The following is a 22,863-nucleotide window of genomic DNA, read 5'->3' on the forward strand; positions in this document are numbered from 1 at the left end:
TGTGTGTATTCTCAACTCTGGGTTCTTTTTGTGTTTCTAAGGGGTATCCGTGTTTTGTGGGGTGTTGCCACACCGGAGCCAGGGTGCTCAGGGATAATTTTAGTGAACCAATAAAAATCTGTATCCAGTGCCCGGTTTTTACTTGTGTTTGATTGATTTGGATTTGACTCTGTATTTTCTCTATTTCATTGGAATATTATTGCAGTGCATATTTAAAGCTCCAGCTTCCCCCCCCCCCCAAACAACAGATGCATTGTGCATGTAAATGAATTACAACCCCACTATCAGTCTGTGTGTAACTTACCTCCTTTAGCTGTATACAGCAGGTTTCAGTCTGTGATGTCACTCCTCCTCTTGGCTGAATTTCAGAGTTCTCAGACTTCCTGTTTTTTTCCTTTTCCAGTCCTGATAATAAATGTCCCATGATCCCTTGAGCCTCTGTAGCTAAAGGGCAGGCTATGGGAGTCACTTGTACCAGTTCTGGGAGTTGATGTGGGTGGGTCCTAGGGTTACTGTGGGTGTTTCTGGGCCTTATTGTGGGTGGTAAATGCGTCATACCTCTTCCTGTGTCATTCCTGTCTTGCAGCATGCCAAAGAATAATGGCTTACTGCAAGACTACAGAGGAAGGGCTATGGGAGGTTATTATGAAGGTGTTTTCTTCATATGTAAATCAATCACTTTACAGAGAGCAGGGTTCCGGTAGGTTGGGATCTAAGGGGTAGGACTCTCCCTGTTCACACTGGTCATCATATTTACCTGGGCAGAATATAATTCTCATTGTGGTCCATTCAATCCTGCCCAGCAACAGCACAGCTAGCTTTCACAGCATACGTTGTATGTGTGTTTATGAAGGGATTTCCTTCTTGAATAATGCTGTGATCTGTAAGTTGGGGCTTGAGAGGTTTGGACTCTTCCTGTAGGTGTGACAGGGCAGGATTGAATGCTAATTAGGATGTATTCAATCCCACCCACCATCAGAACTGTGAATAAAATTATATAATTTGCAGAGTCTGGAAGACTACATAGGGGTGTGTTACAGACTCTAGCTGCTGCAGAAAGGGGCTGTGGAAGAGACAGAGACTATGATACAGAGTGTCACATGATACAAAGCTACAACTAAACCCAGAACATCAGGGGATCTGCAAGACAACAGAGCAACATGGTACAGAGGTATGATCTATGCTGGGATTGATCATTCAATTCAGTTCTAGTGAAAGTAAATTAAAAATTCAGCTTTGAACTCCAGGAAAAAAAAAAACACATTTAAAGCGCAAATACATATGGGATATGGGAGCAACTGTATCTTCCAAAGGTTTATACAGTTCTGCAAATTAGTAAATCCAACCTGGTGACACCTAGTCAAGCAAGGCTGCCTGCTCACCTATCTGCCCTGTATACTGATGTGTCCTTGATTATAGGAATATGATATCACAAAGAAGTCATGTACGTATCTTAGTCATATTTAAAATTACAATACATTTTTAAAAATAAGTGACTGCATTCACTTTTGTATAATTAGGTATGGCTGCAGTTCAGCTTTAAAGAAAAAATATAAAAAGACAATTACAATTGTACCAGTCTCCTTCCTGTCCACATACTAACCAGCAAAATGGTTAGGAAACATTGCAGAAATAGTTGGGAAGTGTAGCTGCAATAAAGAGTCACTGTATTATCAAAACCGTTCCTGTTGTTGTCACAAAGCAGAGAACAGAGGAGCCATAGTGCTTAAAGGGATTTTATGCCAAAATGTGCCAGCGATGTCAGGAAAAACTGCTATCGGCTACAGACCTCGGCAGCTGTGTATTTAAAGATATTGTGAAATAAAGTTGTGGGATTTCAGGTGATGATTCCTTTTCCTTCTTCAAAATCCCCCTATCCCTATTTGCTCCTTAACTATGCCTTGTTTAGGTAGTAAATAGGGAAAAACAGATCTGTATAAATAATAGAACTATTTAATGCTAATTATAGATTTTTAGTGATTGTTTTCACAGATTCTATTGATTCAAAGTTTAACATCTAAATTACTGCATATTTCCAAAGATTATTATGAAAGATTAGTATGAAGATACAGTTGTACATAGTGATAAAAAAAAACTGTGATAAAAAGTATAGTATTTTGATTTTCTGTAGTTTTTTTTATTTTTTTATTTTATGCTGATACCAGATTTTTTTGTAAATGAAAATGTAAAGATCAGTTAGTGAAAGGTGACTGTTAAGAGTTCTTTAAATGTCACAAAATATTTGTGATGTTCAGGGTATAAATCCTGGTGACCAGAGGGTAGAGACTCTCATTGACCAACATCTATTGCTGCTAGTTGAGGTGTCATCAATCAATTACTTATGGCACTTTGTAGAATATAGTCTGTGTTACTTTAAAAGCACTGATTATTGTTTGCACAATCTTGCACTAGATTGTATATTATTCCTGAGGTTACAAAATGAAAAGAAACAATTGAACATTTACCATTGCCATCATCACTATTTCTTTCCATTTTGCTGGTATGTAATAATAGGTTACACCATTATCTGCAGAGTGGACTTTGTAACTAAACATCAGACCTGCCCACATGAAGTCACATGAGAACAACAATCATAAAAACAATGAGAAAAATGTTTTGCACATACATAATAAAAAGAATATTCACTACAACTATCTACAATATAACACCTCCCAACATAAATAACTCTACAAGATTAAAATCCATTAATAATGTATCACAATTAATTTATAAAATGCTCATAATGGTTATGGGTCACAGGAATATTAGTGGTTACACTGTCTGAGGTCCCGCATTCCAAATAGAATAATTGAATAGCTTACATTTTAGGGTTCTAACAACCGTCTCCAAACTGCTTCAATTGCTTTATTTTTTTTTACTTTTTTGGGATAGAAGCTATCGTTGTATTACAAATAGAGATATATTACCTCTGTTACATGGCTCATTACAATTTGTGGTTTGCCTATAGTAAACCATAGTGTTAGGGTTACATCAAGTTCCACAGGGATAGACAGCAGTGTTTGTCTTACTAAGCATTACCAAGCCCTAGCTGTAACACCTGAATGTATAGGTGGTCATTATGGATGGACATATTGGAGGGAATTTACTAAAACTGGGGCACACAGAATCTGGTGCAGCTGTGCATAGTAACCAATCAGCATCTAACGTCAGCTTGTTCTAGTAAGCTTTGACAATAAAACCTGGAAGCTAATTGGTCAATATGCACAGCTGCACCAAATTTTGTTTGCACTAGTTTTAATAAATCCCTCCCTTATTGTCCACAAATTTGTAACTTCATTGGGGTTCTAAGGATATTTTATCAAGGTGTTAACAATATTATTTACAACACTCCATTGAAAGTTTGGTCTTTTACTATATTCATTAGCTGCATTTTTTAAGTATATGAATGCATCACTGAGTAATAAATACAAAAATTGTCATGGAACATTATCTCCTGCTCCTTTAATGGGATGATTTGTAGATTTCTTAGGTAGGTATTTTTTTGGTTTTATCTGGTTTCACAGAGACGTACTTAAATTGGTTTCTACAAGGTACAGCATAGGCACACAACGATGTCCAGCCCCCTTCCCATTGTAATACTCATCATTCCAGTGGATCCAGTGCTGTCCAGCTGAGATCCCTTCCTCATCTGGCAGTGCACGGTCCTGCGCCGTCTTGTTTCTGTGCCGTCCTGTTTCCCTGTGAAATCATCACTATGCTACTGGCTGTTCTGGTTTCAACAGGCAGGCCTCCCAAAGACACGGGGACAGGCCTGCTCCTACCTCCTTTCCTCAATAAAAGCCTATGCCTCCTGGGATATGTGGTGTACATATCCTGGGAAGCACGGCGGGCAGTGTGCACGTCATTCTCCTAAGGCAAATGAGATGCATAGGGAGGCGGGGGGGGGGGGGAAATAAAAAACAAAAAATAGGTAAACAAAAGAAAAAAAAGCCCTTTTCCTGCAGAGGATGGGAGGAGGGATGGAGAGGTGGGATCATCCTCAGGAGACTGAAGGTCCACTTTAACAATGTCAAACACCACAACCTGAAGCTAATAAATTCCCCTTTATAGCCACTCATTACTTCAATAAAGGAGGCACCTCAACCAGCCTCTTACATCCACATATATGTTCATGAACATATATGTTGTGATGTTACACACAAAAATCTAAAGAAAAATGTGAGTTAGATCAAGCATTGACATTTTGAAATTCTCCTACTCATTTACAGAATGTAGCTGGTGAGAAGTTTTTTTGTTTTACTAAAAACAGCACTGTGTGCAGAAAAAAATTAGTTACTATGCCTAGTAAGCCACTGAAAAGTTTGGTATGGAAAAAGGAAAAGTACTTAAAGTAGAACCCCAAATTAAAACTAAAAATTTATGTGAACTCCCATATTATCTACCAGAAATAGCAGTATTAAAAAATATGTACAGTAAGCACTGTTTTAGCATAAAAACTGCCAAATGTATGGGATTCAAGGAACATCGTGGGAAGAGTTAGCCAATATCATAGGTGACACCAGAAGCAACAGAATCACCGTTAGTTTTTGTCTCCGCAACCTGACAGGTTTATTGATAGCTGTACATTCCCCCAGGGCAGTGGTGGCTAACCTTGGCACCCCAGATATTTTGGAACTACATTTCCCATGATGGTAAACTACACTGCAGAGTGCATGAGCATCATGGGAAATGTAGTTCCAAAACATCTGGGGTGCCAAGGTTCGCCATCACTGTCCTAGGGTAAACATTAGGTGACTGAATGGTGACATCCACACATCTTACCACTATACACTTTTTTCAGGTTGACCATGAAGTGTAAACCCACCCAAAACTATGTTTTAGCTTTGAACAGAATGGGGAAGGTTTATAACATCAGTAACCTCTGAAATTCTTTGAGTTTTTATGCTGTCTGTGTGCCTGTAATAATAATCTTTGTAACAGAGTTGTAGACAGTAAAAAGCAGACAGGTTCTAACCCTTCTCAAATCTGTTTTTCTGCTTTCTGTGTTGCTACTGGTAAATAATATCAAAACGTTGTCATGGACATCAATCGTTATGATAGGAAAAGACAGAAAAATGTCTCCAATAAGGACAGAGGGAACTCAGGCAAGGCCAATAACACTACCAAGCACTTCATTTCTGCACACATCACTGTCTTCTAGGCAAAGAGGCTTACCTGCAAAAAAAGAGAACAATGCCAAAATGCTGCTTCAGTCATGAGAAATCTTCTGCTGAAACCATGGGATATGTACATTTCCAGAAATTTAATCTCATCCCTAATGTTTTCATAATATGTTTAAAAGTAGCATATTAACTAATAAAAATAAAAACTTCTTTGGTTAAAAAAAAAATCAGATGCACATATACCCACTTCTCCCTGGGTGGACGTCATATGACGTCCGTAAACTTTGCGGGAGTATACCGGGTTGATGCCTCTAGCTAGAGGCATCATCCCGGTACCGTGGTTTAGAGCCGACGGTTGGCTTTCCGTCGGTACCGACCGATGCGGCTCGGGAGCCGCTCGATCGTTACCCGGGGGGCGGGAGGGGACGCCCCCCCTCCCGCCGCCTTTCCGTGGCTTTTACCGGGGCTCCCGTCCCACCGGGAGCCCCGAGCACCCAGCCGGCGCGTCCGCCGGCTGGATGGAGTCCCGATCAATGCCGGAAACGGCTTCAATCGGGTCTCCAATGACGTAACCCGGAGGCGGCGTCCATGACTTCACTTCCGGGTTAGTGTGCTGCAAAAGGTGGCAAATTTGAAAAACGGCTGTATGCAAAACCGCCGCTTTCGGCGTTTTGCATACAGGGAAGTGTAGTGGAGGGGTCTAGGGTCTTTTAGACCCTCGATCCCTCCATAAAGTGTATCTGTCACTACATATTGCTGTCACAAGGGATGTTTACATTGCTTGTGACAGCAATAAAAGTGATCAGATTTTTTTTTTTTTAAAAACTAATAAAGTTAAAAAAATAAATAAAATAAATGGGAAAAAAAAAAATTTAGCCGCCCCCGTCACCGTTAGCTCGCGCACAAAAAAAACGTATACGGAAGTCGAGCCGCAAATTAAATCGCTGTTCAAACCACACATGTGAGGTATCGCCGCGATCGCCAGAGCGTGAGCAATAATTTAAAAAAAAGAGCTACACTCTAACTCTAAACTGGTAACCGTTAAATAAATTTAAAGCGTCGCCTATTGAGATCTCTATTGACTGTAGTTTGTCGCCATCCCACGGGGGGGCGCAATTTTAAACCGTAACATGTTGGGTATCTATTTACTCGGCGTGACATCATCTTTCAAAAAATACAAAAAAAATGGGCTAACTTTACTGTTTAGTATTTTTTAAATGCAGTGAAATGTGATTTTTCAAAATGTTTCCAAAAAAAATGGTGTTTTAAAGACCGCTGCGCAAATACCGCGTGACAAAAAATATTGCAATGACCGCCATTTTATTCTCCAGAGTCTTGCTAAAAAAATATATATAAAAAACAGAATATACTGCGCTTAATCAGACGAACAAAATCAGACCACGATAACAGCTGCCAGCATAAAAAAGTTGTTGTACCCCAACCTTAGACAGAATTAAAACAAAGTATGCAGCGCTTGATACAGTGATCATAAAAATCAATCAATGTTACTACTGATGATATTGCATAATTATAGAGAGTCCATAGAAGAAAGGAGTCCAATAGGAGGTCCAAGATGCAGGTGAGAAGATCAGAATGGATAGCCTCCACCAAACACCAGTAACAGTGGCCTCTTACCAGAAATGTGTGATCCCCATTACAGGGATCTCAGTACACATTGACAGGAAGTCATCTCCTTTCACACTAGGTCAGACCAAATATCACCTCCACAGGAAATGCCTCTAGGTGTATAAAGCCAATCCTCTCATGGACATATTAATATCACCATCGGCACATGTAAGAAGAAAAAACTCCTCATGGTGCAGTATAGCTTAACACAGGTAATATTTAATGGAAAAAGCCAATAAAACACTCACATTTAAGGTAGATAAGCCAGGCATCGAGGTAAATATCCTGAGGGGATCTTGCAAGTAGAATGTGTGATAGCTATAGCCAGATGTAATCCTAGTCTCCCAGCAAAAGAAGGAGGACGCTGCAAGGATGTTACATGGCAAACCAGGCCAGTCCCCAACCAGTTTCATCAGAGCGTGACATCATCAGGGGGCGTCACGCTCTGACGAAACTGGTTGGGAACTGGCCTTGTTTGCCCTGTAACATCCTTGCAGCGTCCTCCTTCCTTCGCTGGGAGACTAGGATTACATCTGGCTATAGCTATCACACATTCTACTTGCAAGATCCCCTCAGGATATTTACCTTGATGCCTGGCTTATCTACCTTAAATGTGAGTGTTTTATTGGCTTTTTCCATTAAATATTACCTGTGTTAAGCTATACTGCACCATGAGGAGTTTTTTCTTCTTACATGTGCCGATGGTGATATTAATATGTCCATGAGAGGATTGGCTTTATACACCTAGAGGCATTTCCTGTGGAGGTGATATTTGGTCTGACCTAGTGTGAAAGGAGATGACTTCCTGTCAATGTGTACTGAGATCCCTGTAATGGGGATCACACATTTCTGGTAAGAGGCCACTGTTACTGGTGTTTGGTGGAGGCTATCCATTCTGATCTTCTCACCCGCATCTTGGACCTCCTATTTGACTCCATTCTTCTATGGACTCTCTATAATTATGCAATATCATCAGTAGTAACATTGATTGATTTTTATGATCACTGTATCAAGCGCTGCATACTTTGTTTTAAAAAAATATATATAATGTTTGGGGGTTCTAAGTAGTTTTCTAGGAAAAAATACTGATTTTAACTTGTAAACAAAAAGTGTCCGAAATAGGCCTGGTGGGGAAGCGGTTAACTGTATATTTTTCAGCAGTTATGTCTGCTGTGTTTGTATTATTGTCTTTTTCCTTAAGGCAGAACTCAAGGCAGGAAGCCTATTATATAGTTTAGAACTGTTTTACCTACCAAAGGGTTTGCACTTCTGTGCAGTTAGATAAACTATATTGTCAAAAGTATTGTGATACCTGCTTTGACACACACATGAACTTTGATGCATCCCAGTCTTAGTCCGTAGGGTTCAATATTGAGTTAGTTGGCCCACCCTTTGCAGCTATAACAGCTTCAACTCTTTTGGGAAGGCTGCTTACAAGGTTTAGAAATGTGTGTCTGACAAATTTTGATAATTCTTCCAGAAGTATATTTATGAGGAGAGGGCACTGATGTTGGACAGAAGGCCTGGTACCCAGTTTCTGCTCAAATTCATCCCAAAGGTTTCCTATCGGGTTAAGGTCGGGTTAAGTTCCTCCAGCGTAAACTCGCTCATCCATGACTTTATGGACCTTGCTTTGTGCACCGGTGCGCAGTCATGTTGGAACAGGAAGGAGCCATGCCCAAACTGTTGCCACAAAATTGGGAGCATGAAATTGTCCAAAATGTCTTGGTGTGCTGATGCCAAGCCCAAACCCTAAAAAACAACACCACACCATAACCCCCCCTCCACCAAATAATTTGGACCAATGCACAAAGCAAGGTCCATAAAGACATGGATGAGCGAGTTTGAGGTGGAGGAACTTGACTGGCCTGCACAGAGTCCTGAGCTCAAGCTGATAGAACACCTTTGGCATGAAGTAGAGCGGAGACTGTGAGTCAGGCTTTCTTGTCCAACATCAATGCCTGACCTAACAAATGCACTTTTGGAAGAATGGTCAAACATTTCCATAGACACACTCCTAATCCTTGTGGACAGCCTTCCAAGTAGAGTTGAAGCTGTTATAGCTGAAAAGGGTGGGCCAATTCAATATTAAATCCTATGGACTAAGACTGGGATGCCATTAAAGTTCATGTGCATGTAAAGGCAGGTGCCCCAATACTTTTGACAATATAGTGTATGTTGCAGCAGCACAAAACAAACCCCAAGCCTATTGTTCAGAGAAAGAGAAAGCAGCAAAACACTGGTGAGGTCACTCTCTCCTTTTGTTCATAGTCAGCACATGTGCACTTTAGCAGAGCCTTAAGGACCATACACACTATAAGATTTTCTGAAGACTTTTTCCTTCAGATTTAACTTTTCTATGTAGTGCAAGGGCCTGCCAGATTGCATACAAATAGAAAGTGTTTAGGTTTGACCTCATATTATATGGTTTTGGTAAATCTAAAGGAAAAAGTCTTAAGAAAATCTTATAGTGTGTATGGCCCATTAGTTGTACCTATTGCTAGCTCTCTTTTTCTCTGTCTGATTCCTGCTGTTCAGGGATTACTAAAGGCTCATATCAAAACAATCTCAGGTACTTCTTCTAGTTACATTATAAATATGTTTAATGATTTTAAAATAAGTACTTAATTGATTTGATTGGCATTGTTATTTTTATCTGAAGTTCAACTTTAAACAATTTAACTGCCACTTGTTTTCAAACTTACAGGATACAAATAAAAGTACTCTGGTCTTCAAAAAAATAAGAAAGAATAAGTGATAAATTGTCTGTTTAGTATCATGTAGTTGGTGCACTAAAGCTGAAAATCAATGTGTGAGGGATATCAAATTTGACACCATGTATATGGAAAAAGATGTCAGGGCCAAGTGGTAAGTTAATAGTGTGGTTCTGTAGTGGGCTGTGGGTAAAAGCTTCTGGACGAGTGGAAAATCTTTAAAGTCTGAATGTTAGTCATTTTAATCTGCGTGCTGTAAGGATCTTTATTCCCAGAAAAGATGGAGCCTTCCAGCTGATATAAAGCCCTACTATCTGCTCTGAAAATGCAGGTAAATGCATTAGTGAAAGGCATGCAATACAGAGGTTGGGACACACAACGATACTAAGTGCTGTTTTCACTTTAAGGACGAGTGACTTCATTGCTCCATATTCTTCTCTTGTTCACATTTCCTCTCCTGTCCTTATTTAAACCTACAGTGCTCAGCTTCACCGTTAAAGCTTTTCCAAGGAGATGAAAACAAACTGTAAGATTAACGGGTTGCGGTAACATGAGAAATATGTCTATACAGAAAACAGAAAAACCATCAGGAAGCATTGAGAAGTTATTTGGAAATTGAAAATGTCAGATCATGTCTGGAAATACCTGAGCACAGAATGTGTGAGCATGAACAAAGGTGATACAACATCCATCAAAAGAAAATCCCAACCCTAATAACTGATAATCCATGTGTCCTACGAGAAGGGCCCATGTGGTGGCACATACAGGAAAATAGGACCTAAAAATCTATATTTATTTACTAAAACAAATTCAGACTCTTCAGTAGCGATACAACTAACTACAACCAAGCAGATTGTAAAATTGACTTATTTTAGCTTGAATATGATACCTGAATATACAAAATCCAATCATCAAAATTGCATGAGTGAATATTAAATGTAACTAGGTTCACTTCAAAAATGTTCTAGCAGTCAACAACATGTGTGTTGTGATTGTACTATTTAATACAATGATGTTGACAGGATTTTACATTCAATCTCTTTTGTGTAGGACAGTAGTTGTCAACATACGAACTAAAGGGGGCCTCAAATGCAGCCCCTGACATCACCAATGGGTCACGCATAATGTTCAATATATGTAATGCTTCAGAGAACTGCAGACCTAATAAAGGAAATAAGGGTCAGTGTGGGATACTAGGGATATGTTACAAAAGACAATATGAAACTGGGAACATGTTGCATGAGGCTATGCTATTATCCTAATTAATATTCCCACTACAGACTACTGAGGCCTGAGGGCGGCACATTATATACCAAAGGGCACCAGGGGTGTAATACCAAAGGGCACCAGGGGTGTAATACCAAAGGGCACCAGGGGTGTAGGTGGTAATGACATTTTTTTTTTATATGATCACTTACATACTTTTTTAAATTCTACATGTGGTGGTACCTGCATGACATTCACCCTTTAATCAACACATAGAAACATTAGACAACAGCAAAATATTGTAATGTATGAGCAGCATTAGAATTGTATAATACTGTGTTTATTCTCTATAAGAGAATTCCACAGCAAACTCTTAAATGTGTTAGCCATATATCCAATATAAGGATTTTTAGGACTGCAAAGCCTGTGCAATAACTAACATGCCAAATGCTTTATACCTGCACAATACATAGAAAAAACAAAAAACAACAGCATATATAGTGCATATAGTAAACATTCAGATTCCATTTACTAAATTTACCGTGCAAACTAGACAGGGCAAACAAAAATGGACTTCAATTGGTTGGGAGAATTAAATCGAAAATGTACCCGATACAAACTGAATTTTTTTTTTTTTGGGAGAGGTGGAGTAAAAATAAAAAACTAAGAAACCCTTCTTATAACTGGGAATGTAGTTGTGTTCAGAATTAAGCAATCACATTCCATATTTTCCGGCGTATAAGGCGACTTTTTAACCTCAAAAAAATCCCCCAAAAATGGGGGGGGGGTCATCTTATACGCCGAGTATAAAAATCTCCAAGGTAAGTAAGTGTAATCTCTCAAAGCGCTGTCTGTCTGTGCCCTATTAATCTCCAAGGTACCGGTATACTGTTTGTACCGTAGCTTCGGCGACATTCAGTATACCGCGCTGAGCCAATCACGGTGAGTGATGTATTTTATTATTGAATGCAAAGCCTGCTCGGATTGGCGGAGTCAGAAAGAGTAACATCAGCCCGTCTCTCTGACTCCAATAATCCGAGCAGGCTTTGCATTTAATAATCGAATACATCGCTCACTGTGATTGATTCAGCGCGGTATACTGTATGTAGCCAAAGCTACGGCACATACGGTATACCAGTACAGGATTTCCGCACAGCCAGCGCCTTGAGAAATTACATCTACCGATAATACTTACTTACGGTACCTTGGAGATATATGAGAGATTACATTTACAGTACTTCGGAAGGGGGTGGTTTTATACAGCAAGTATAGCCCAAAACCTATGTTTTAACTTGAAAATTAGGGGAGTCGTCTTATACACCGGAAAATATGGTAACTCATGTTAAATAGGAGTCAGTACACACCTGCCATCATTTAGGCTTCATGCACACTGCATGTTATCAAAATGCTAGTAGAAAGCTGTAGCTGTAGGAGTATTTCAGCTTTTTTGCAGTAGCATTTTTCAGTGTTTTTTTTAGCTTTTTTTTTTTTTTTTAGCAAAACTATACTCCCACAAGAGCTCATGGCTCAATAACTTAGATAAACACAGAATAGCCAAGCTTTTCAGCATTGTTTGATGTTTTTCAGCTTTTATCAGAGTTAGAGCATTTTTGCAGCTGAAAAACTCCTCTTAAAACCCACTAGTTCTGGTTTTTGAAATTATTTATCTTTTTCTCAATTTTTTACAATACAGAAACTTGACATTTTAACAGGGGTGTGTAGACTTTTTATATCCGCTGTACATATGTTCTACCTGTTTGAGCACATTTAACTGCACCATCTTAAGGCAGAAATAAAGTTAAAAAGAAAAAAATGGGATGTCAGTTCGAAAGTTTTAGTATAAAAGGGACATTATAAACATCTTCTGCTGAACTAATTTTCCAGCCTGTTGTAGAGCTTTCTTTGTACATGCTACTTGCAGTACATGTGCAGTGCAGTGTATTCTCCCACCCTAATATGGCCATCTGTTAGAGGCGGAGCTGGTTGCTAGGACAATGTAACACCAGCGCTCATGCGTTACATCATCAGGGGCTGATTAATGGCTGAAGAGGGAACACACTGGACACAGAAGAAGACCAGGAGCACACGGCAAAATTATTCTTGTACCAGTGTATTTTTTCTGGGCATATAGTAAATGGCAACCCACAATAATTTAATAAAATCATAAAGTTTATAATTCCTACTCCAGCAAATTGTACAGAAACTCTTGATTTTATACAACTGGGTTCCCCCACATGGATAATGGATACTGTTCACATTTTCTCCTGATGAAGATGTTTAAAGCATTCCAAACGCGTTGAGCTGACATGTGGATGTTGAAATGAAAAAGATATGTGAACTCTACTTTGCAAATACTAAACATGGCGTTATATTTTTTTATTATTGATAAAATCACCTTTATGACTTTTTGAATTCATTCTGTAATGCCATTTACTATATGCCCAGAAAAATCTACTGCTACATGAATTCTTTTATCTCGTATGTATTTCGGGATGTAGGCATATAGGACAGAGAACCTTTATAATTTTTGTATGCAGGAGAACATGGCAATAGACAATGTGACAAGAGGTAGTGCAGACTCTGCATTGCTCGATAAAGGCACACTAGGGGGTAAGTGCCATAATGTGTATGTATGCTGTACATACTTGGACATTAGGGCAAATACTCTGGAACATGTGCCAGATGTAATTGTGCTGCAATGAAAACCTGTATTCAGACAATACAGGGGCTGCCATTGCTGACCTACTTCTAACGCTCATTTAATTTTCCCCATGGCTTTACTCCCTCAGATAATGCTTCATTCTTACTCTCTTGCTAGAATGTAAGGTTCTGCAGCATTTGCGGCACCATGATGAGCCATGTGACATGGCTCTAAGAATTCTTGTTGCCCATTGTCTCTGGCCTCAGTACTTTATGAGTTACTAACCTGCAACAAGAATGCAGCTTATAAAGTCAGAACTCCTGATCTATATACATTCCTGATTAGTGCCTCGAAATAGTAATTTGATCAGCACACAGCCATGCTATTTCAGAGGTACAGCAATGGCTCTTGTTTTCAGCAGTTGAGTGTTTTCTTACAGCCTTTTGAAGCTGGTCTTTGGCACTTCATAGTTTCAGTTATAAGTATCTACACCATTCTGTATTGCTTAAAGGACTATTATCATATCTAATGCTTGTACATATGCCCTACCTCCAGACTAAAGCCTCGTACACACGCAACGATTGTTGGCCGTGAATTTTCGGCCAACGTTCGATCGGCCGATTTTCGGCTTGTTAGTATGATGCTTCCGACAACCGAATGTGACTTTTCGGGCCGAACAAAATCTGGTGTGCATGCTATAAAATTTTTGTTGGCCGTCAACAGAACGGCCGATTTTCCATCAGTCAGTACAGATTTCGGCAGACAAAAATCAGATGAGCAAGACTGGGCATGCTCAGAGAAGAAAAAACACACGGAAAGTTAACCAGCACATGACATCACTTCTGAAGTTGGTTTTTGTTGGCCGAGAAAATTCGTGTGCAGTCTAGAGCACATTTCAACCAACACAACAACACTGGACAAAAGACGGCCGATCGGTCGGCCAACAATCGTTGCGTGTGTACGAGGCATAAGTGTTGCCACGCTGAATGTTCATGAAAAGTCATACTGTAGCCCATCCTTTCTCAACCTTTTTGACCCAGAGTAAACCTTAAAAAGATTTCAGGTAGTGTAGAACCCCCTTCTAAAATGAAATCATTATCCACTTACATGATGTCAGAATATTCCTCCCCTATCATACAGTGATGGTGTCATGCTGCTGGCTCTTCTATGTGTCGTTCCTGGGACTATGCAGTCACAGCTCCGTGGGTCTCTAGCATTCTCTGGAGGAACTCTAGGTTGAGAATAACTGACAGGCCAACAATATATAAACATATAGGGATGTTTCCATGATTTTTCCAAGTAAATCGCCCTTGTTTTCCCAAGCAGGTAAGATTTACGGTAGCTACACAGCTACATTTAAGGTGATGACTAATAGCAAGTTGCTTGGAATATAGTGTAGCCCACAAATGTTTTTAGTTCTTGTTGGTTTACATCGAACAAAATTTAAACCCTATTCTGGCAAAAACAAATATACCCTATTTTACAATACATTTATAAACTGGTTGAATACGGCTGAGGACTCTTGGGTTAAGCACACAGATCCACCTACATAACTAAACCCTTTTACTGGCCTGTACTTGGTCTTTGACATGTTTTTGATAGGCTATCTTACAGGTATTCGGTTATGCAGAGTTTGTTGGGACACCCAGTGATAATGTACATATTTTAAGGTCAAGAAATATATTTTTCTCTTAATAATGAATAACCTTCACATAGCTGATCACTACTCTGCAAATAATACTTGCTATCACATCTTGCTGTGAAACACTGCTATAAATATTTGCAATCCCCCAGCTTTGAAACTAATCCAGAAGTCATGCTGATTCATCACTAAAATACCAGAAGCCTTATTTTTACTATACTTCTCCTGCTAAGTCTGAACCGCAAATGCACTGTGATCTCATACACATCCATGTACTTTGGACCCGATGCCTCATTTTGAGAAGCTGAATTCAGTAAAACTATCATTAAATACTTCTGGGAAATAAGCACAACAGCCTAATTATTAAATAGATTTGTAGAATTAGCAGCACAATCATTTTAGTGCTTAGCAACATGCTAAAACTGCATCTTAGAAATGGAGACTATTAAAATATTTCTCTGAATTGAATGCTGCTAACGTTCTATAGGCTTTAAACCATGACAAGCACAAGGTTCTTACGCAAACACTATTATCTTACCACATAGCTAATAGATGAGATAACTGTGTATTAGTAGAACATGGGTATTATGAACTTATTTGATCAAAATTTCCACAAATTCCAGAGGTACCTACACAAGAAGCTCTGGGGGTCTAGCCTACGTAATAAAAAAGATATTCTCAGATTTCAAATCTATCGAGAAATATAATGTGCTTGAAAAGAAATACAAAAAAAAAGGGTTTGTCCTATCCAATAACTGTAATAAAATTCTGTTAAGCTTGGTACTCACAGTGAGTTTTTTTTCTTTCAACCCAACAGGCTGAACAAAAAAAAAAAAGGAGGAGCTAACAAAGAGCTTACTGTACTAACCTTATGATGTTAGTACAGCAATCTCCCCACAAGCTACATAAAGTGGGACTGCCAGAACACAACAACCATTGGCAGCTAGTACTAATCAGATGCCAGTTGGCTGCTGGTTTTTAGCATACCTGTTTAACAGAATCCAGACGTTCGGACGACTTTTGTTGGACAGGCTGCTGCACACACAGGCCAAATGTCAGCCAGCTTCTGTTGAACGAGCCGATACTCAGCCCCTGTGTACCAGGTTTAGTCAGAATACTGTTGAGCAGCAACTAGAACTAGATTTATTTAGTCTGATCATATCAAGCTGTCAAAAGCTGATTTCTTATTGGCTGCTGAGGTTTATTTACACAGCTCTAATCATTTCTTAGATTGGATGTCAGATATTTCAATTAAAGTACCACATCTCTTAAATACAATAGTTAAACCCAAGAAAAAAGATGGGAATTTTTAGGTACAATGAAAATCAATTATCTAGATTCTTTAAAAACAAAAACGTATTTATAGGTGTCCATTAAAAGCTTTTTTTGAATAATAATATAATCTTTGTTCTGTATTTATCCACATTTCTGGTTATCACCCACTAAGTATGTTCTTATTCTGTCTATACAAAACACTACAACAATATGTACATATCATTATAGATTTTGATCAATAAATGGAAGCTCTACATACTCGACAAGTTTCACTTGTTCTGGAGAGAGGTCGGTATATTTAGAAAGTGTTTAAAAAACACCAGGGAACGAAGTCACCACCATCGCTTGTATATGACTTGTATGTGCCCTCCAGGTTAGGGACCCCACGAGTATTTTAATATCAGGGGAGGGAATCACCCCACTAGGTGAATATCATAGATCCCAAGTTTTGTAAAGGTCAGGTCTTGTCAGCAAGGAGAGCACTTCCCAACAAAGCTTCCCAGAGGACCATGTAGAATACAATTTTTAGGATGTTAAAGATTATTTTTAAAAATTGTAACACTGGATTGACCTCTTTCATTATCCAATCAAATAGGGCCATTACAAATTATTGTTGCTGTCAGTCCTTGTATTATAATAAAAGCGATAATGATTTTGTACTTATGCTGCCGATAACACCTGGGAAGTTCCTAAGAATAAGTCTTAAAAAGCCTTTCTCCCTCTATGGTCCCATCAGTACCCACATCGTGCAAGCTTACCTGGTATGGGAGAAATATTTGGGCTTTCACTGATGACCTTCTTTTAAATATACTATCTGTCTGGCTGTGTCAGACCCAGAACAGGTATGCAGCAAATGGAAGTACAAGGAGCCTAACAATGCCTTATCTCGTTATTCCCTAATGAGTTGTACGCTCTCACAAGCAGGGCCCTCCTAACCCTCTTTTATTAAATTATATTGGAACTGTATTGTCTCCCTTTATATTGTAAAGCATTGTGTAAACTATTGGTGCTCTATAAATCCTGTATAATAACAGTAATGTGGTCCAGGTTAGTCACTCAGAAAGTGTTAATGACAAAGCATCTATATCACAGCCAAATAGCTACCATTTAAAAAAGAAAGGTTAGCAATGGCAGCCACATATTTCTCATGACAGGTTTCCTGTAGTAACTTTATTGTCTTAATCCAATAGGGGACATATTGACTGTGATTTGAGCTGCTAAATATCATTGTTGCTTGAATCAGATATTTTACATGCAGCTGAGTGTTCTACCAGCAGGGACCTAATGCCTGGCATTGAGTCTAAAAGCTCACCAACTGCTGTATTTTGTGGATCTTAAAGAATATTCATAGCCTAAACATTTTTATTTTATTTTTTTGGATAGTATCCCTGGCAAGATTGTATTGCTGTCTATGTCTCAGCTGAAGAGGTTCACGTTTCTATTTTTTCTGGGGACCACTGATACAGAAACTGAGAGTAATGGGGAATCTAAAAAGTTAACAGGCAGTGGATTGAATGTGAAAAAATAAACTGACCAGATTCCCCCATCCACACACTCGAGATGAATTGGGTAAATCTACCCACTGTCTTTGTATTCTGACAGAGGGAAGTACCAGTGTCTCTGGTAAAGAAAATCAAGAAAATCTACCCAACGGGATACAGAGAGCAAAAATATAAAAAAATGAACAGCTGTATTTAGTTTGGAAAGTCAATAGCCAGCCATCAAAATGTCATCAAAGGCAAAAAAAGATTATCCGCTCATCCAGTAACAAATTGCGCACACTATAAATCTTAAAATCTTTAAGCATAACTTAACCAATTGAGGACTGCCCCACGCAGATAGACAGTGGCAGGGTGGCCCTCCTGCACGATATCACATACACGTACGTGATTTAGCGCACAGGATCTGGGGTGCGCGCATGCGCTGCCAGAAACCTGCTCCCGCTGTGATTGGACACAGCAGGTCCGCTGGATGCGATGTCCGCCCAGACCCGCCGATCATTCACAGGGGAGGCAGAACGGCGGTCTGCCTATGTAAACAAGGCAGACCGCTGTTCTGTCAGAAAAGAAGATGGAGAGCTTGTGTTTCTGCTGAGCAGAAACGAGGATCTCTGTCTTTCTCCAGTTAGGCCATCCCCCACACAGTTAATAAGCACTCCCTAGGAGCACACTTAACCCTTTGATCCCCCCTGATGTTAACCCCTTCCCTCCCAGTGTCATTAGTACAGTAACAGTGCATTTTTTTAGCACTGGTGTCACTGGTCCCTAAAAAAGTGTCAAAAGTGTTAGGTGTCCACTTTGTCCGCCGCAATGTCAACATTCCACTTAAAACCGCTGATTGCCACCATTGCTAGTAAAAAAAATGTATAAAAATTCCATAAAAATATCCCATAGTTTGTAGACGCTATAACTTTTGCGCAAACCAATCAATATACGCTTATTGGGATTTTTTTTAACAAAAATATGCAGCAGAATACATGTTGGCCTAAATTGATGAAGACATTTGATTTTTTTTACATTTTGTTATTGGATATGTTTTATAGCATAAAGTAAAAATATTGTTTTTTTTTCAAAATTGTTGGTCTTTTTTGTTTATAGCACAAATACCATAAAAAAAGCTCTATTTGTGGGAAAAAGGACATACCTTTTTTTTTGGGGTACAGCATCGCACATCCGGGTAATTGTCAGGTAAAGTAACACAGTGCCATATCACAAAAAAATGGTCTGGTCATGAAGGGGGGTAAATCTTCCATGGTTAAGGAAAAACATTTTTTTAAGCTTTGGATAGAGTGAAGATGGATTAGAACATCTATTAGGTTTTTCTATCTGTCTGTGCCCGTTAGAAAGATCCCCCCCCCCCCCATTTGTCCTGTTTCCCATATTAATTGAAAGTGAAAGTAAAAGAAGATCTAAATTTTTGGGTTGTCCCCAGAAAAGTAATACAGGGGAAATCTTCCAATGGGGACACTAGCTCTGGTGACCTGGGGGTCCCCAAGGGTTTTCCTTAATCTTCAGGGGTTTCCTTTCACTTCCTATTGTGGCTATGTGACAGGAGTGAAGGGAAATCCCCCCAATGGGACACAGATGGCAAAAGAAAAAATTACATGGGTTATAATCCTCCCTTACTCTATCCAAAAAAAAAAAAAAAGATTTCTCCAAGGTACTTGTCTGAAGAACAGCAGAATCAAGACAAACGATCATTTGATCCTTTTCTGTTACCTTACAAAATGTTGTAGTTTACTATGAGTATCATATGAAAAATATCTGATATCATGTAAAACCAGCTTTCACTGCCTTACCGTAAAAATGGATAGCTGTTGATTGATGACATCAGTTTCCATTCCAACAGGACCTTGCGATTCTTCATGCTCTTCTGCTTTCATGACCTCATCAACAAATTCTTTTAACGTATTGTAAAAGTCTTTCATTCTGGTAACAGTGCCATCAATGTTTTCTTCTCTGATTTTTGCTCGATCCTGTAATTTGCTGCATTGTTTTCTCAAGGCTTCTAGGTCCCTTTTAATACCAACAAGATCAGGAGATGTTTCAGAGGTCAACATCATCTTGCAGGTCTTGTTAGCATTGTCATTAGTTGTTATAAGATCTCCTAACTTCTGCATGAATCTGCTGATGTCCTTTTTCTGAGCCTGTAGCGTATTCATATCCCTTGCAACTGGCATCATACTGTCAAGCTCATCGTCCAACTCTGCAAACTGAGAAAACATCTCTCGGATACTATTTTGGAAATGTCCAATTCCTTGTAACTTGGTTTCTAAGAAGGAACATTTTTCTTCTATTTGTTGGCTGATAGTGTTGTGTTTTTGCTGAAGGGATTCAGCTTGAAGGAGAAGATCAGATACACCTTCTGCATCTGAGGCATCCACTACAATCTCTTGGGCCACTTTCACAGAGCGTAGTATTTGTGGCTGCAGACTTTGAAGGGCTTTTTGCTGGGTTTGCATTATTGTTAGATGCTTGTTACTACATGCTTGGGTCCCGAGAGATTCATGTACTTCTATATGCTCCTGCGCCACAGCCAGTTGCTTTTCAGCTTCTTTAACAGATTCTTGGAAGTCTTTGAGACGCAGTGCCATGTTCTCAAGTGAGTCTCTTTTATTATGTAGACCATCAATAAGTGATTCCACCTTGTCATTCAACATGGCACTCTCTTCTGTAATTGGGTCTTTATCTGTCTCACAGGAGTTTAATAAACTATCTGCTGCACTGTTTAACATCTCCACTATTCCACGCTGCTTGTCAACACTCTTCTGTAGAGCTTTTACTTCTCCAATTGAATTTTCAATCATTGCTGGGTCTGTGGAAAGTTTAACTGCAAATATTTTATTTTGATACTCCTTGATCCAAGGCTCTATGTTATTCACCATGTCTCTGAATTTCATGGCTTTTTGTTTGCACTCAATCAAATTGTTCTCCCTTTCCGATACTTTCTTATTAATGTCTTCCCAGCTAGATTTAAGCATAGAGAGCTGAGACTGAAGTTTTGCCTTCTCTTCCCCTTCAGTTTTTTGTAAAAGTTTCTCACCCTCTGTTATAATCTTTTCATAGGCACCATGTTGGCCATCCAATGTACTGTGTGCTTGTTTTGTCTCTGTGATTAATGACTCCAAGACCTCAAGCTTGGCTGAGATAGGTGCTGCTTCATTTTGCATTTTTTTCTGGCTCTCCATCCAAGCCTGGAAATCTTCAGACATCTGATGGAATTTCTGAGAGCTAGCAAATGCAGACTGTAGCTGCTCAACTTGAAAACCTATGGGTTTAATGCATACAGTTAATAGAGACAAAAATAAAAATAATCACACATACACTATATACATGACAATAACTTTCAGAGTGTTCAGTGTCTTTTTTTGCATTAAAATTACCATAGAAAGGTGTTCTAGGTGCAGGTGTATGGCATTGTGGCCTGCCCAGTTACTTAATTGGACAGCCAACATTTAAAATGCACTGGGCAATATCAACTCTAACTACAATGCTGTCAATATATAGCTCTGGATCCTTTTCATTTATTGAACCATAAACTGAAATGTTAGGGAAGAAGCTTTGGAATTAGGTATACCAAAATACAGTTTATCAACTTGCTGACCACGCACTATACATTTACTGCGAAAGTGTGGGCCGGCTGTGCAGAATCACATATATATATATATATATATATATATATATATATATATATATATATATATAGTACAGACCAAAAGTTTGGACACACCTTCTCATTCAAAGAGTTTTCTTTATTTTCATGACTATGAAAATTGTAGAGTCACACTTCAAGAGGTAGTCACCTGAAATGGTTTTCACTTCACAGGTGTGCCCTGTCAGGTTTAATAAGTGTGATTTCTTGCCTTATAAATGGGGTTGGGACCATCAGTTGTGTTGTGCAGAAGTCAGGTGGATACACAGCTGATAGTCCTACTGAATAGACTTAGAATTTGTATTATGGCAAGAAAAAAGCAGCTAAGTACAGGAAGTGGCCATCATTATTTTAAAAAAATGAAGGTCAGTCAGTCTGAAAAATTGGGAAAACTTTGAAAGTGTCCCTAAGTGCAGTCACAAAAACCATCAAGTGCTACAAAGAAACTGGCTCACATGCGGACCGCCCCAGGAAAGGAAGACCAAGAGTCACCTCTGCTGCGGAGGATAAGTTCATCCGAGTCACCAGCCTCAGAAATCGCAGGTTAACAGCGCTCAGATTAGAGACCCGGTCAATGGCACACGGAGTTCTAGCAGCAGACACATCTCTAGAACAACTGTTAAGAGGAGACTGTGTGAATCAGGCCTTCATGGTAGAATGTCTGCTAGGAAACCACTGCTAAAGAAAGGCAACAAGCAGAAGAGACTTGTTTGGGCTAAAGAACACAAGGAATGGACATTAGACCCGTGGAAATCTGTGCTTTGGTCTGATGAGTCCAAATTTTAGATCTTTGGTTCCAACCACCGTGTCTTTGTGCGACGCAGAAAAGGTGAACGGATGGACTCTACATGCCTGGTGTGGGGGTGCTTTGCTGGTGACACTGTTGGGGATTTATTCAAAATTGAAGGCATACTGAACCAGCATGGCTACCAGAGCATCTTGCAGCGGCATGCTATTCCATCCGGTTTGCGTTTAGTTGGACCATCATTTATTTTTCAACAGGACAATGACCCCAAACACACCTCCAGGCTGTGTAAGGGCTATTTGACCAAGAAGGAGAGTGATGGGGTGCTGCGCCAGATGTCCTGGCCTCCACAGTCACCGGACCTGAACCCAATCAAGATGGTTTGGGGTGAGCTGGACCGCAGAGTGAAGGTAAAAGGGCTAACAAGTGCTAAGCACCTCTGGGAACTCCTTCAAGATTGTTGGAAGACCATTTCAGGTGACTACCTCTTAAAGTGTGACTCTACAATTTTCATAGTCATGAAAATAAAGAAAACTCTTTGAGGTGTGTCCAAACTTTTGGTCTGTACTGTATATATATATATATATATATATATATACACAGGCATTTACAGGTGGGGGGGAGGGCACGCCCTGCTGTGCTGTGATTTATCACAGTATATTCCGATTACTGGGTCCCGGCCAGTGACTGACCGCTGGCACCCGGTGATCAGCTCTGAGCTTCACAGAACACAGCTCTGT

General features: G+C 39.5%; 1 protein-coding gene across 10 annotated transcripts in view; it reads right to left on the bottom strand.

Annotated features, from left to right (window-relative positions):
• Window positions 1–22,863, bottom strand: part of DST (dystonin) — a 783,726-nt gene that overhangs the window by 181,921 nt on the left and 578,942 nt on the right. For all 10 annotated transcript variants that reach the window (XM_082250079.1, XM_082250078.1, XM_082250081.1 and 7 more), the window contains one exon: window positions 19,526–20,994. In XM_082250079.1, coding sequence (XP_082106205.1) covers window positions 19,526–20,994 — 1,469 coding nt within the window. The remainder of the gene's footprint in view (window positions 1–19,525; window positions 20,995–22,863) is intronic.

The sequence above is a fragment of the Pelophylax lessonae genome, assembly GCF_965119305.1.
Source record: "Pelophylax lessonae genome assembly, chromosome: 3".
Classification (NCBI taxonomy): domain Eukaryota; kingdom Metazoa; phylum Chordata; class Amphibia; order Anura; family Ranidae; genus Pelophylax; species Pelophylax lessonae.